Raw genomic sequence first — 17569 nt, forward strand, 5'->3', positions numbered from 1 at the left:
TGAAATAGAAAAAAGAAAAAAAAAATCTTTTAGGGACTGTGGCAAGACCTGCAGCTAAGGAGAGCCCTGCCTTTCTAGAAAGAACCCTTGAGGAGCCGCTAGGGGAGCTGCTGAGGCCCAGGGGTAACTGGGTGTGACTCTAACTCCCCAGCACTGAAGCAAGGAAAAGCATATTGCTTCTGTAGAGACAAAAGGGAGAGGAGAGGCAGAGAGGGACCCCGAAACAGATATCAGCAAGTGGTTGGGGGAGGGGGAGGGGGGAGGTAGCCCCGAAATTCCCTAAATCATCATCAACTCTATAACACTTGTGGACTGCTTTGTCAAGACATTTATTAGGAAATTTATAAAAGAGAGACATTTTGAGCTTGAAATGATGCATGTAGATACAGGAGCCCACCTATAAGATAGTAGTATACCCAGGGAATTAGCAAAAAACCTGTATGGATTATTGCAATGGTTTTCAAATGAGGTGAGGCAATAAAATCACCCAGGGAGGGGTTAAGAATCTCAATCTGAGGAAGCCTTACATTGGAACAGCTGGAGGGAGACCCAGGCATTTGGTATTTTACACTACTCCTCAAGTGATTCCATCCTGCAGCTGTGTTTGAGAACTGGTAGCAAAGATCATCCCTAACCTCAGAAGCATGTCCAGGGCAATCCTATTTACAGTAGTCTCCTTTATCCCCAGGAATATGTTCCAAGCCTCACAGTGGATGTCTGAAACCACAGTGCTAAACCTCTCAGACACGATAGTTCATTCTTACTATAGATCTTAACAACCTCAACATAGGATTTGTTTTTTTTTTTTTTTCATTTAGTCAAAAAACCTTCATCCTTTCACTTAGTGGAAGCACATCACAGCTTCTCTTTGGTGTATCCAAATTGATAGTATGATTAATCTTGTGCTTTGGGGCCATTATTAAGTCAAATCAGGATTACTTGAACATAAGCACTGCAGAACTACCAGAGTTGATCTGATAACCAAGAAAGTTACTAAGTCACTGTTGGGTGGGTAGTGTATACAGTGTGGATACACTAGACAAAAATGTGATTCATCTCCCAAGCAGGATGGCTCAAGATTTCATCACAGTACTCGGGATGTCACACAATTTGAAAACTTGTGAATTGTTTATTTGGGGGAAATTTCTATTCAATATCTTTGAACTGACCACAAATAACCACAGCAAGCAAAATTACAGTTAAGAGGGGACTATTGTATTATGACACAAAAACCACCTCCCCTGCTGATGGAGGCCAAACAGGTTATTTCGGGGTGGGGGTGGGGGTGAATTCAAAGTCCAAAGTGTGTGTTTCTACCCTCTTCTGTCAATAAAAGGCAATTAATAATGAATTCCATTTCTTTTGTAGTTGGAAGCAGACAAATGAGGGATCCCAAATTTCAGTTCAGCAACTCAAATATACCTTCACACTAAAAAATTAATTCATCACAGTTACCAGGCAGCCTGCAGGGCTCTGGGGTTCCTAATCTCTCATTTTATAAACAGTAGATATTCCATGGTGATGGTGTTAATTCCATTTTTATTACATTTGCTATCTGTTAAGGTCTGCAAATAAGTCAAAAATAACACCTGGTATTTTGCCAGAGAAATGTTAGAGTTCGTAAACAAGTCTGGATGGTGCCTGGCAAAATGTCAGAGGGAGTGGTTTGAGAAGTAACAAAATTGAGCCATTAAGTTTGGAGATGCCTTATTGGTTGATTGATGTATCTAGTTTATGCTAATTAAGATAAGCTGTGCAAAATGTATAAATAGCTCTGTTGCCCTACAATAAACGGCTCCTATTCCTGCTGTATCAGCGTACACAAGTTATTCGTCACCCCCCCACCCCCCCCCCGTTATTTTGCTGCAGCCGGACCCTGGCAGCTATCAAGAACCATGTTTAGGCATCTACATGTCTCAGATGAAAAGAAACCATCTCACATATACAACTTTGAATGGGCAAGGCAAGTCCCAGTGAAATCCTGGCAGAGCAGACTTGAATGGGAATTGAACTACTATTATTTGAAATAATGACCCATCAGGGCCATGCTGTGCCGTTCTATAAGTAATAAGATTTGACAAGTGGGAAAAAAAGATGAGGAAATAATATAAAAACATGGCTAGAATACTTTCACCATATTGTAAGTTATTTCCTTTTGGCAGAGAGAGGGAAGGGGACAGAAGGAGCGTAGTGGAGTCAAAAAATGGAAGACGTGAAGGTTAGTTTTGTGACATGCTGGTAATGGAGAGTCAGCCATGGAATTTCAAAAAGCATGGCCCTCTTTTAGAGATCCACAATGACCCCTGAATGTTATCCCATGCACTCATACAAGAAAATTAAAATACCCCGATCAAAACACAGCTGCCCGAGACACAAACTTTCAGATCAATGCACAGCTAGATGGGAAGTTGAAGAGCAGCTTGCAGAATTGGTCATCAGCCAGCCTGCTCCCTCTGAGCCCAGCTGGCTCCTCCAACCCTGGAGACATCAATGTTGACAGAACAGACAGAAAGCGGGTGTAAGAGTGAGGTCAAGGAAAAATACTCAGAAAGAACAGCGCTTCCATTTCCCTAAGAAGTCTGACTTCCTTCCTCAGCTCATATGCCGCTCTACAATGAAGTGTCTATAAGAAGCCCAGGAACCCTGACTCTCATTAAGCTTTCAATTATATTTTTTTAGAAAATCCAAAATCAGTTGATCAGATTTATATATATTAAAAATCACTCGAGGCAAAGTCTCCCATGCCCAACCACTACTCATCCTGTATGAGAACTATTTAAAAATTATAACCTACTATGTCTTATTTTGGTAGGTGGTCCTGAAGCGTTTTGAGCAGGGGAGTTGCTGTTATCTAGTGAGTAGAAACCAAGGATGCTGCTGAATATCCTATGATGCAGAACAGACCCACAATAAAAGATTGTCTAATTCAAAAGAAAATCAATAGTGGTGGGGTTGAGAAACCCTGCTTTAGGGTTCTCAGTGAATTGAGAATAACCTTTTATAATTCATTGAGCAAATAATGGCTTGGGGCTTAGTGCCCTTAGGACACGATGCCCCTAGTGCTGGGGAGTCTGATTAGAGATGAGGGAGGTATTCAAACAAATGTAACATGGAGCTTGCTAAGTGCCTAAGTGGAAAATATAAATAAATACCAGGAAGGACAGAGATTTAAGAGGGTGGGATTGGGGGATGGGAGGGACCGAGGTCACTTTTCCAAAACAGTCTGCAAACTGCATGCTTATACTAAAAAAAAATAAAAATAAAAAAATAAAAAAAATCACTCATCTCATATATCAATTTGAAATAACTAGTAGAAAAGTTTACCAAATCCCTAAGTACTTTGTAAGCAATCCATCTTTGGACTTCTATGTGCATTTCCTCGGTGAAAAGCAACCTACTGTTTTCTTTGTGGTTTTGTTCCCTGTTAAGATTGTTTTTCTAACAATGTTTTTCTAATGCCATGGAAAAGCTTCATGTCCTTCCCCTGGCCTTAGTTTATTCTACCTATACTTTTAAAATATTGATAAACATACCGTGGAATTCTGTAACTGCTAATTAACCCAACGATGCGTACTCAGCCTCTTCTATTTTGCCTCAGATGGCAACTTAAATTAATCAACAACCCTGAAGATGGACCTTCCTGAACATCTGTTAGCTGGCCTCCTTGTCTTCCAATATTGAGTGCCAAGACTGTAGTAGAACATTGTCTCCATCCCCCTAGTCCTCTTTTCTGAGTTGAAAGAAGCCCTGAGACAGCATGAAGATGCTTAGGAAGGAATCTAATGAGCCTAAGGAAAAAAAAAAAAAAAGATGTTTTCCCCCAGGAAAAGTAGTGACCAGTCCAAAGGGGTTTTGATTGAAGGTGCAGCTGTGTTAAATTTGCAAGACTGAAATTGCCTCCTGATCATTTCCAGGGCAGACACCATAGCCACTGATGTGTCTTCCAGCTCACCAATGCAGATGCTCAAACTGTCTGGAACATTATCATTGGCAAATGGGAGCTCATAACTAAGCTGAAAGAGAAATCAGTTATAAACAAGAACTACCCGGTGCCATACGCCTCCACAGAAAATATTCTGGGAAATCTAACAGATCCAATAGTTGACATACAGAGTGGAGGCTCTGCTTTTTGAGTATCACTGCACAATACTAGACATCAAATTGCTTCCTTGCTTGTTTTTAAGTCTGGGTTTGGATCTTGATACTTTCTAATGCTGGGATGTGAGAAATTTAACACAACCTCTCTGAGTCTGTATTTCCCCACCACAGAAATTAAGAAAATCAGACCCCCCGACTTCTCCCTCCTGCCCACTTCTCTCTCAATTACTCTATTCTACCAATTTGGATCCTGTTGGGAAAATGGAGACCATATCAGTTATTTTAACAGAAGGAATTTAATATGGGGAATTGATTAATCAGTTGTCAGAAAATAAAAAGAGTAAAATAAGGACACTGGAGGAATAGCACCGCCCCCAGGGGCTAGGAGAGCTAAGAGCAGATGTTGGGGTTATTGGAACCTGCATGCTTGAAAGGACCTGTGGGGCTGAGACCGACTGCAGAGGAAGGGGCAGCCACTCTGAGGAAGAGTTATGGCAGAGGGTTGGGGACCCACAGATTCTGGAAAGTGCAAAAGAGAGCTGGACACTAGAACCAGTGGGTTCCTGTGGAGATGGGCCATCGCTGCTGATGCTTTCAGCAAGTGCACCAGAAGCAAGTCCCCTTCTGGCTCCAAGGTCCGTCTCTCTCTGACACCTCAACCTGCAGGTGACAAAGGAGTAACAGGGTTGCAGACAGGCCAGTTTCACAAAGCAAGTGCAGAGGAGCGGATTTGGAGCTGATACACAGATAGGTCAATAGATGCCATCCATCCAATTATTATGCATATTAATGGAGTGATTCCTGTGTGTAGACTGTGCCAGGCGCTGGGTGGTCTGGAGAATGAAGTGGAAACTCTTACAAAGTGCACAGCTCAGTGCTTAGTAGAGGGAGACCTTGACTAAAATTTAGTCTCTTCAAAGGGGAACTCTTAGATACTGTTGGTGGGAATGAAATTAGTGTAACCATTATCAATAATGGTGAGGAGATTCCTCAACAAACTCAAAAAAACAATCCAGTGTATGACCCAGCCATCCCACTATTGGGTCTATACAAAGGAAATTAAATATGTGCAGAGATATTTGTACTTCCGTGTTTTCTGCAGAACTAGGCACAATAGCTATAATATGAAAACAACCTAGGGGTCCACCCATGGATGAATGGATAAAGAAAAATGTGTGATAGCACCACAGAATATGATTCAGCCATAAAAATAATGAAATTCTGTTATTTGCATCAAAGTGGATGAGCCTGGAGAAGGTTAGGTAAGTGAAATAAATCAGGAACAAAAATACAGATACCACATGTACTCATTCATATGTAGAAGCTAAGAAAGTTGGTCTCCTAGAAGAAGTGATTACCAGAGGCTGGGAAGGGGAGAGAAAAGATAGAAAAGTGTTAGATAAGAAGATGGAATATGGTGTTCTATAGCCCAGTGCGGTGACTACTGTTAACAATAATTTATTATATATTTCAAAATATCTAGAAGAAAGGACTTTGGATATTTCCAGTAAAAGAAATGATAAATGTTTGAGGTGATAGATTTGCCAATTACCAACATTTGATCCCATTGCTCATTGTATAAACATTCCAGAATATCATATTATATACCTCTATAAATATGTACAATTATGTGTCAATTTAAAAAAAAAGAATGAGAAAATAAATTAGCTCTCCTCTATTAGAACCAGTGGTAAACATAAAGAAAATGGAAAAAAAAAATAGAACAAACCAACAAACCCAAACACTGGCCCCTCCTTTTGAGAATTCTCATGTGTATATGAAGTGTTGTAAGGATCTGGCACAGAGCAAAGCACAAAGTTGTAGATATGCACACACTTTAAAAAGTTTTTCAGACCTAACTATTTTAAGAATTCAAAGAAACGAAAGGCTGTTTTCAGGATTATCAGAGAAGCCTTCACAAAAGCTAGGAATGAACCAGAACTGAGTGTTTAGACAATGAACAAAAAGACTAAGATCATCTGAGATGGGAGAGAGTTCACAAGCAAGTCAGGTATGCTGGGAATTGGCTGAGTGTGTACATGGCCACCCCAGGCTCCAGGGATGCGTGAGACTGAGTCTCAAGGAATAGATTTGTGATGTGCAGTTTGGAAGCTGGAGCCAGTAGAACATTTGTGCACTTACTCTAAGACATAGATGAGCCATCAGAGCTTTTTGAATGAGCATAAGTTATGTTTAAATTACATTATCATCATAGACTCTGTCATATCTAACGCAATACCCTGCACATAGTGGAATATTTGCAGAGGGGTATTATTATAGTGGATGGGAGTGGGTAGGATGGGGTGGGATGAAATGAAATCACAACAGCAGCTCTTAAATTTGATAATCTGCATATTTTTCTCTCTGTTTCATTATAATCATCAATATTTTATGAAGTATTCTCTGCAATTAATGAACAATTTTAAAGCCAAAAGTTCAGGAGCCAAAAGAATTCAAGCAAGCTTTTTTCTTTCCTATTTCTCAAAAAAAAAAAAAGAATTCAGGCAGAGATAAAAATTCAGAAGATAAAGTTTGAATGACAAAATCATTCACCAGGCAAAGATGAAACCCAATGATCAAGATGCTGTCCTAATTCTGTGGCTCAGGACCCTGTTGTCTGTGTAAACAGAGCCTTGACCAGCTGAGGTGGACCAGCTCTAAGAGTGGACCCAACACTGACTTTGGAGAGACCAGGAGTTGCTGGTGAAAACTTACTTTTTTAAAAGGTATTTTTGTAATATTCTTTTGAATAAATTCTAGTGAACTTGGGTTAGTTAACACAATTGTTATACAATATACACATGAATAATCTATTTTTTTTTCTTTTTTTTCTTCTTGGCAGATCCTTTGCAGGATTTCGGCTTTTCTGTTGACCAGTGTTCCAAAAAATTACAACCGCATCTCAGCATTAGATTTGGCATCATTCTGAGTAAGTAGAAATTATGACCACGAAATAAAGCACGGCACAACTTCCTGCCCCACACACCAACTGACTCATATGATCAATAATGGCTGGCTAGCCCAGTAGTCCCCCACCATTCTCTGGAATTAACTCTGTTTCCACCTTCAATCCTCTTTCTGGGTAATATCCAAGTAAAGTATCACTCTCATTTAATGTTCCATTTTTCTACCAAAAAGACTCTATACACCTCTCTGGATGGAATAAGCACCTGAAATCAGTATACCTAGTGAAAAAAAAAAAGAAAATATTTTTAAAATATATTTTTCAGTTTTATGTGGACACAATATTTTATTTTTATGTGGTGCTGAGGATCGAACCCAGTGCCTCATGCATGCTAGGTGAGCACTCTACCACTTGAGCAGCATCCCAAGCCCCAAGAAAATATTTTGAGACTAAGTATTGCTGTCTCTCTAGGAGAGATCCTTTGCTTATGTATCTCAGCCACAGACAAATCTATTCCCTTCCCCAAGCAGCATGGTTTGTCATTTGCATTATTTTGTGTCTTGAGCAGCTAATCCAAGTTCTTAGACCTTGACCCAGGCAAAGAGGAGACAGTCTCTCTACACAACCCAGTCAATGAGCCACAGCAATTTCTGTTGTGTTTTTTATTTGATCATGCCATTACAATCGGCTTATATGTTTGCTCTAGTTACTAAATTATCTCCTTTCCTAAAGCAGTTTTATCAAAACCAGAGCAAAAGGATTCCATCAACCTAGCGTGTGGGACCATCCAGAGAAATAGAGCGGACGTTCCCAGAGACCGAGAACCCACCCAACTGTGTGTTTCTAGAACTTTGCACAATGTCAGGACTCTAGCAGCATCTCAAGAAATATTTTGTGGAGAGTATGAAAGAGAGAAAAGAGGAACAGGAGTAGGTAGAACATAAAAAGGAAGAGAGAGGAGAAGGCAGAGAGCTGGGGAAACCAGACCACAGAGGTGCCTGCGCCTGCCTGGCAACATCAGGGGTGTGTGTGGGCTGACCACACCCCACATGGCCACTAGGGATAAAGGGCACTATGGAGCTGAGAAGTTCTGGAAGCCCCCTGCAGACACCTCATTAAGGGGCCAGAGCATTGAAGGTGAGCCACACAGCAGAGGAGCCACCTTGCCCCAAAGAGGTAGCACTTGAGAATGGGCCGGTTTTCATACCCAGGGTCATCACAGTCCCCTCAGTATGGTTTCAGTGTTGTTTTACTAGGGAAAAAAAAAAGTTTTCCATACAAAGCAGTCAAAGGGAAATAAGGGTCCTTGTCTCCTGCTGTGGAGTCCTAGTGATGGCCGCCTCCTCTCCTTTAAGGGAAGATATCCGGGAGCTGTTTCTGGAGGTGCTCCTCCTCTCGAAAGGCGCTTCTGTTCTGAATTTCTCCTATCCTATCTGCGAGGACGATCTACCCAAGTTTTCTTTCTGTGGAAGAAGGAAAGGAGGTAAGTCATTGCCCGACCCAAGGCTTACATCTGAGGTCAGAACCCCGGGACCGAGCCCACTGCCCACCCCCTCTCCCCCATCCTGGGACAAGTTGAGCCTCACTCAACAGCACCTTTTAGAAACAAATCACAAGAAACGCCTCCCCACAGGGCTGTCATGAGCCTCAAAAATGAGACATTGTATAGAAGATGGTCTCCAAACGGGATTGTTCCTGTGAATAGTGGCACCTTAAGAAAAAGGCTAGAAGAAGAAGGGTCCAATCACTTCCCCAAAATCCATGAAAATCCAATGCTGTTCCCAGGTTCGATGATTGGTGCAGTCTTGCTGATAGAGCAATGGACTTCGAAAGAGGAAAGACAGTGAGACTTAACCACATCTCACTGCTTTCCCCTGCGGGCAGTTGATTGACAGGGCCTTCAGGTAGCTAGACTGGAAGCAGAGAAAGCCCTATTACATTAGCTGCCTTTCCTTCAGTTCACTAATCTGCTACCCCTCCTCCATACACAGCCAAGAGCAAGCCTGTCCCCACCCCTCCTGTCCTTGTCCTCACCTGCCAGTCAAACCAAGCCTCCTTGTTTTGTTGGGACAAGTGCATACCTGGTGTCTGAGTGGCAGGCCACTCCCCTCGTGCTAGGTGCATGAGCAGCAAACCGCTTACCCTGTAGGCACAGCCCTGGGCGTGAGGCTGCGTGTTGCAATCCCTGTGCTTGCTCCATGGCCCGCTCCTCGATTGGTCACTGCAAGGACAGGTGGCAAGAAATTGCACTGGTGGCTGCCTGTCATCTGCTTAGCTACTGCCTATATATACATGGTAACTGCGCAATGAAATCAGACCTGCTTCCTGCTTGGTCTCCAGAGGTCTCGAATAGTGACCTCACAGCCACACTCTCCTCTACCCTGTTCCGTGGACGTTCTCGCTGGACGAGAGAGCCCACGCACTTGTTTAATTAAAATGTGGGTCAGCTCTACGGCTGACCTCCTCTGGTTAGTTGTTCTCCACTGGCTAGTCCCCCTCCCAGGGACTCCTTCCTATTCTCATTGGACAACGGGGAGCATAACCCAAACCCACACTCCAGAGTCATCCTCCTGTCGATTTTCCCTCTCAAGGCAGCTAGGGTTGTAAAACAGCAAGAATCCTTGCAAAACGCCCAATTTTCTTTTTTGGGGGAGGGGTACCAGGTATTGAACTCAGGGGCACTCAGCCACTGAGCCACATCCCAAGCCCTTCTTTTATTTTAGTTAGAGACAAGGTCTCACTGAGTTGCTTAGCACCCCGCTGTTGCTGAGGCTGGCTTTGAATTGTCAATGCTCCCACCTCAGCCTCCTGAACCACTGGGATGCCAGGCGTGTGTTACACGCCCAGCCCCAATTTTCCTTTCTAAGTGAAAGATCTAGAAGCAATTGGAGTCCCCTTCCTAGACCCAGGGATACAGATAAAAGATGTTTGTGCAAGAAAAGAAATCAGGGAACTTAGAGGAGGGTTGACCAGAAGGACGTCTGCAGAACTTCACTGTGATTTGCAAATGACAGTTCTTGCAGCTCTGCTCCTCAGCCTCCTTTCTCCCATAAGTGTGTGGCAGACAACTCACTTGCAGCACCCACCACATGGTACTATACCTGTTTACCCCTGTCTGTCATCCCCAGCCGACTACGGATTTCCCAAGTGTGAGCAGTATCACCTTGGTTAGCCCTTACAGTGGCCCGTAGGCACCAGTGGAGGACCGGCTCCAGGTCACCTGGTAATTACCAAAGTCTGTGGATGCTCCAGTCCCTTAGACAAATGGGGTGGTGTTTGCACAGAACCTATGCACATCCTCCCGTATGTTTTAAATAATCTCTGGATCACTTGTAATACCTAATACAATGTAGATGCGATGTAAACTGTTGTTATACTGTATCGTTTAGGGAATAATGACCCAAAATTTTGTGCCTGCTCAATACAGATGCATTTTCTTCCATTTTTTTCCATCTGTGGTCAGTTGAATGTTGGGATAAAAAATCCAGAGATAAGGAACTCACAGACACAGAGGGTGGACTGTATCTCAAATGTGCCTGAAATGTGGGGATCATTAACTACAAATACATGTGTGTGTACATGCACACACACACACACACACACACACACACACACTGAAGTGGTAGCGTGCCAGTTATGCATTACATGCACATCTGGAATGCCACACTCTGCCATAGAAGCTAACATTTTAAATTCAGAGGCTTCTTGGGTTATTAAATTGTTACCATGTCAATTAAACACAAATATCTTAAAAATAAAGATAAAAGAGAACATAGACCTGATTGTATAGAATGTTCTGGAGGAATTCAAATCATATTGAGCTGATGATTAAATAATTCCCACCCAGGAAAGGCTAACCACTTAATAGGCTGTCACCTATGGCCAACATCCATTGTCCTATCTCAAGCCTCTTGATTATATTTTCAGTTTTTTTTTTTTTTACCAAATAAGGGAGCTTGAACCCAAATGTGGAGATGGGTCACCTGGAAGTCCTACCAACTTAACAAGAAAGTACAGACACTAGATGTCTTTCCAGTCCCTAGATCAAGTCTCTCTCCACCCCTGACACAGCTGCCAGCTAACTCTTCTAGTCAAAGCTCTAGAAATGTCACCTCCTGCCCAAAGGACTTCAAGAGTATCTTTTCCTGTAGAATAAAGACTGTCATTTTATCAATATTTTTAAAATACATTTTTTCATCACATGGTGATCCTACATATTTATGGGGTATACTGTGGCATTTCAATACAAGTACTCAATGTCTCATGATCAAGTCTGAGTAACTGACAGATCTATCACCTTCAGGTACAAAGTAATGCTGGAAACTTTCAAAATCCTCTCTACAAGCTATTTTGAAATAATCAATTAAGTGTCAATCATAGTTCTCCTACTATGCTGTAGAGCATTAGGACCCATTCTCCTATCCAGTAGTATCTTGAGCCCACTAACTCTCCTCTCTTCTTTCCTCAGCCCACATTCTTTTCTGGTTCTAATAACTATTACTCTATTCTCTACATCTTTGAGATCGACATTTTAGCTTCCATTCATAAGTGAGAATAGTAACTATATTTCTGTGCATTATCTCTCTTTACATAGTATCATCTACTTTTACCTATATTGCTGAAAATGGTAGAATTCCGTGCCTTTTCATGGCTGAGTAATATTTCAATGTGTGAATATATGTGTGTATGTGTGTGTGTGTCACATTTTCTTTATCCATTCATCTGTTGATGACCACCTAGGTTTATTCCAAAGCCTGAGTTATTTTGATGACCAAAGTATATCATAAATTTGACTATCCCTCCTCTCTAGCTACATTTCCCTCCATTCTCCATATGCACCATTAACAACCACCTCAACAAAATATCGCCATTTTCTGACCAAGGCCTGCACATTAACACATACAACATTGTTTAGGTGGTCCCCTTAGCCTGTAAAGCCTGCTTCCCACTTTTCTTCTTCTGTCCAGATCTAACCCAAGAAGCCTCCTTCAAACCCAGCCAAATGAATTGCTCCCTCTCACTTCTCCCAGAGCATCATGTTCTATTTCTGCCACAGACCTTATCTCAGCTGGAAGTGTATTTGTGAGTGTGTCCCCCATTAACCTTTCTGCAGACAGGGCATAGAGAGCTGACGGAAAAGATTTAATAAATACCTGGATTGTATTTGCATAGGGACACACGACTGCTTTAAACACAGACCTTACCGCCCACCTCAAAATGACCATCTCATGATGCGTATGCACAGCACGAAGACACAAAGCAAACAGTAAATTCACTGGGCCCCTCAAGCTTAAGAAAACCTTATTTTTTTATCCCTCTATTCATGACCTTAATAGAATTAATACAACAGGAGAAATACTGTTCCCTCAAACGATTTGGGGTGTCTAATTTGGTGTACCAGCTCAGAAGCTCGTGTTTACCTCATTTGGATGCTGGGAAGCTCCGCAACCATTTATTTGCTTTATTGCTATGGGGATGATACTGCATAGGCAGCTGAGGAGCTGGCATTTGGGGACCTGCCAGGAAATTTCAGATAGTGCAAAACAATCAGAAGAGCAATATATAAATGTTGCATGCACAAATGATTATGTAAATTACATAAGCCAGAGAAGCTAACATTTTAAATTCAGAGGCTTCTTGGGTTATTAAATTGTTTTAACCCACCCACAAATCCACCACAGGAAGGATTCTGTTCCAGAGAAGTGACTGACACTAGGACGAGAAGGGGAAATGACACCAGAGACACAGGGAGAAGTGAAGCCAGTCCAAACCCAAGCACAGGCTGCTGTGACATATCATGTAGGAAACTGTCCCAGGGACCTGCAGGTTCTTCCTAGCAGAATGGTGAGAAAACTCAGTGTCCACCGTGGGCGGCACACTCCGGCGTCCACTGCGGTTGAGTGATTGCTATCATTGCCACCACATTTCTGTGCCTCCCTCTGCAAACTGCATCCCACTGGCTGTCCTCCAAGGCAGATGAAAACTACAAAATTAGTCAGGCTTAGTGAGACTGCAAGTGTAAAATAATGTCTCCTTTTCCTCTGGGCTTCCCTTTGCTAGCTCTAAAGCAGGAAGTGTATTGGATCCAAAGACCAAATGATGCTCTTCTGGCAGCATTATTAATGGGGTGATTGACAACTGGGGAAAAACAACCTGTGTGTCCAATAATAGGGGATTCATTAAGTAGGTCATTGTTTGGCCAAACCAAGGAGCCCACAATATGCTGTGATTTTAAATGATGTCATAGGGATTATTGAATAACATGAAAATGTAATAATATTATTAAGCAAAAAAGAAGCAGAATATCTCTGTTGGATCCTGTTTTTTATTTAAATGTGTGCAATCATAAACACCAAAAGAACTCTGGATGTAAACATTTAGGAGAGAAGAGTAGTTCTTTCTAAATGGTAGAACTGAAGGCCTGTGTTTTTACCTATTTTAGAAATCTTTGCTTTTATGATGAATTTGCAAGGTTATGCTTTCAAATATTAGTTTATCATTGCATAAAAGAAGAGAGACAAATTCTCTTTTCCCCATAAAGTAAATCTAAGAGTTTTTAAAAGGGAATCGTAACCTATTTTATATTAAATGATATATGCAGTTGAATACACGTACCTCATTTTATCGTACTTCACAGATACTGCATGTTTTACAAATTGGTGGATTCTGGCAACCTTGCATGGAGCAGGGCTATAGACACAGATGTGCTCACTCTGTATCTGTGTCTCACACTTTCTTGGCCACAAAGGTTTTTTGTTTGTTTGTTTGGGTTTTTTTTTTTTTTTTTGGTGGTGCTGGGGGGTGAACCCAGGGCCTTGTGCATGCAAAGTAAGTACTCTACCAACTGAGCTATATCCCCAGCCCCACAAAATACTTTTTATTTAAGGTATTCACATTGTGTTTTTAGCATAACATTCTTACACATTTGATAGACTACAGTACAACATAAATATAACTTTAATATGCACCCACCAGGAAGCCCAAAAAGTCATCTGTCACTTTATTGTGATATTTGCTTTATTGCTGTGATCTGGAAGCAAGCCCATTATGTGGAAGGTGAATGTATAGAAAGTTCTGCATCAAAGACTGGCATAGAATGTCAGGGCAATTATGAAGTATCCACTCTGTACTCTTTCCCTACAATCCCTTTATCCAGGTACTGGGCTCATTGAGAAGGTGACAGAACAGGCAACATTATATCTTCTACTCTGTGAGTATTTCCTGAGACCCTGAGCATTGAATCATATAGATCTGTTCCACTTCACCTCCGTGTTGTACAACTAAATCCATAAGCTTGGCCTCAATTTTAAGGCTAAAGTGAGATTAATTGAAAGTTTTAATGACCACACCAAATTAGTAAACCTAAGGAAGGAAGCTATAGTCAATTCTCCTGATATTCAAGAACAGTCTAGCTGTAACTAGCTTAGGTCTGGTCCATAGCCACCAACTAATTGTAGGGAATTTATTAAATAGGTCATTGTTTAGCTAAACCAAGGGGCACACAATAAGCTGTGATTTTAAATGATATCATAGGAGATTATTGAATTACATGAAAATATAAGAATATTATTAAGTGACAACCAAGCATGTTCTAACAAACAGGATACTCCAGGGCCCTCACTGCACTGGATCTCAATTGCATATTAGTTAGACCCATGCTATTCTCTGCAGGGACCACAAGCTATATGTGGCTCCTGACCCTCTGAAATTGAATTGAAACATGTCATCAGTGTAAACTACGACTCGGTTTTAAAGATGAAACATGAACCAGCCAAGTGACAGAACAGCTACACGTGCCTGCGGGGAACGCGGACCGGACCCACTAGGACAGGTCCGGCGGACGGCTGAGGGCCAGGCCCGTCCCCTCCCCAAGTGTCTGCAAGGTAGGCGGGACTGTGAACACCAGCAGAGCGGGCCCAAAGCCTGCTGAGGGGTGGAACCGGCCCCTCCCCCAATGCCTGCAAGCTAGGCGAACCTGCAACCCATCAGGAGGTTAGGCCCAGCAACCTACGGAGTGACACAGGTGCCCCTGGCGCCTGCTGGGTAGGCGGACCTTTGACCGACCAGCAGAGCAGACCTAGGGCCTGCCAGCATGGTAGACGGATCACACTAATTGGAGGAGGATCACAGCCACTACCTGCCCTGCAAGGGTGATTTTTCAACTATACAAGAGCAATATAAATAAATAGAGGGAAAATATCAAAGACACAACAATTTCACCAAGCAGAAAGAAACGCCAGCAGTATGAAACGACAAGGAAAGAAAGGACCACAGGCAATGCAGGTCAACTCAACTTTAGAAGAGGTAATAGCTGCAACAGATGGAATGTCAGATAGAGAGCTCAGGACATACATGCTTCAGATGATCTGGAGTCTCAAGGAAGACATGAGACAGCAAAATCAGACAATGAAAGATCACATTGACAAACAAATCCAGGAAGTAAAAGATCAATTTCACAGGGAGATAGAGGTAATAAAAAACAAACAAATAGAAATCCTAGAAATGCAGGAAACAATAAACCAACTTAAAAACTCAATTGAGAATACTACCAGCAGAGTGGATCACTTAGAAGATAGAACATCAGACAATGAAGACAGAGTATTTCAACTTGAAAAGAACATAGATAGCTCAGCAAGTCTACTAAGAAACCATGAGCAGAACATTCAAGAACTATGGGATAATATCAAAAGACCAAACTTAAGAGTCATTGGGATACAGGAAGGCACAGGGCTCCAAACCAAAGGATTAAGCAATCTATTCAGTGAAATAATACAAGAAAACTTCCCAGACTTGAAGAATGAGACAGAATCCCAAATCCTAGAAGCCTACAGGACGCCGAACGTGCAAAATCATAAGAGATCCACACCTAGACACATTATAATGAAGATGTCCAACATACAGAATAAGGAGAGAATTTTAAAAGCTACAAGGGAAAGGAAGCAGATTACATTTAGGGGTAAACCAATCAGGATAACAGCTGATCTCTCAACACAGACTCTAAAAGCTAGAAGATCCTGGAATAACATATTTCAAACTCTAAAAGAAAATGGGTTCTAACCAAGAATCGGGTATCCCGCAAAATTAAGCTTCAGGATGGAAGATGAAATTAAAACATTCCACGACAAACAAAAGTTAAAAGAATTTGCAGCTAGAAAACCATCTCTTCAAAAAATCCTTGGCAAAACACTACAGGAAGAGGAAATGGAAAACAACAATGAAAACCAACAGTGGGAGGTAGGACAGTAAAGGGGGGAAAATAATCAAAGAGGAAAACAAATCAGGTTTAATAGCATTAATAAACAAACTATGGCTGGAAGAACAAACCATATCTTAATAATAACCCTAAATGTTAATGGCTTAAACTCACCAATTAAGAGACACAGGCTAGTTGAATGGATCACAAAACAAGACCCAACAATATGCTGCCTGCAGGAGACGCATTTGATAGGAAAAGATATACATAGACTGAAGGTGAAAGGTTGGGAAAAATCATATCACTCATATGGACTGCGGAAACAAGCAGGAGTGTCCATACTCATATCAAATAAAATAGATTTCAAGCCAAAGTTAATCAAAAGGGATAAAGAGGGACACTACATACTGCTCAAGGGAACCATACACCAACAAGACATAACAATCATAAATATATATGCCCCAAACAACGGGGCTGCTATGTTCATCAAGCAAACTCTTCTCAAGTTCAAGAATCTAATAGACCACCATACAATAATCATGCGAGACTTTAACACACCTCTCTCACCACTGGACAGATCTTCCAAACAAAAGCTGAATAAGGAAACTATAGAACTCAATAATACAATTAACAACCTAGACTTAATTGACACATATAGAATATACCACCCAACATCAAGCAGCTACACTTTTGTCTCAGCAGCACATGGATCCTTCTCAAAAATAGATCATATATTATGTCACAGGGAAACTCTTAGTCAATATAAAGGAGTAGAGATAATACCATGCATCTTATCTGATCACAATGGAATGAAACTGAAAATCAACGATAAAAGAAGGAAGGAAAAATCATGCATCACTTGGAGAATGAACAATAGGTTACTGAATGATCAATGGGTTTTAGAAGACATCAAGGAGGAAATCAAAAAATTCTTAGAGTTAAATGAAAACACAGACACAACATATCGGAATCTATGGGACACATTGAAAGCAGTTCTAAGAGGAAAATTCATTGCTTGGAGTTCATTCCTCAAAAAAAGAAAAAACCAACAAATAAATGATCTCATGCTTCATCTCAAAATCCTAGAAAAAGAAGAGCAAAACAACAGCAAAAGAAGTAGAAGGCAAGAAATAATTAAAATCAGAGCTGAAATTAATGAAATCGAAACAAAAGAAACAATTGAAAAAATTGACAAAACTAAAAGTTGGTTCTTTGAAAAAATAAATAAAATTGACAGACCCTTAGCCATGCTAACGAAGAGAAGAAGAGAGAGAACTCAAATTACCAGCATACGGGATGAAAGAGGCAATATCACAACAGACACTTCAGAAATACAGAAGATAATCAGAAATTATTTTGAATCCTTATACTCC

The 17569-nt window shown here is 41.3% G+C and overlaps 1 protein-coding gene across 2 annotated transcripts in view; it reads left to right on the plus strand.

Moving 5' to 3' along the window:
• Positions 1-17569, plus strand: part of LOC144257329 (lymphocyte antigen 86-like) — a 66883-nt gene that overhangs the window by 17832 nt on the left and 31482 nt on the right. For both annotated transcript variants that reach the window (XM_077803567.1, XM_077803568.1), the window contains exons 2-3: positions 6941-7031; positions 8359-8486. In XM_077803567.1, the coding sequence (XP_077659693.1) occupies positions 6941-7031; positions 8359-8486 (219 nt within the window). The remainder of the gene's footprint in view (positions 1-6940; positions 7032-8358; positions 8487-17569) is intronic.

This window comes from Urocitellus parryii, chromosome 10, assembly GCF_045843805.1.
Source record: "Urocitellus parryii isolate mUroPar1 chromosome 10, mUroPar1.hap1, whole genome shotgun sequence".
NCBI lineage: Eukaryota > Metazoa > Chordata > Mammalia > Rodentia > Sciuridae > Urocitellus > Urocitellus parryii.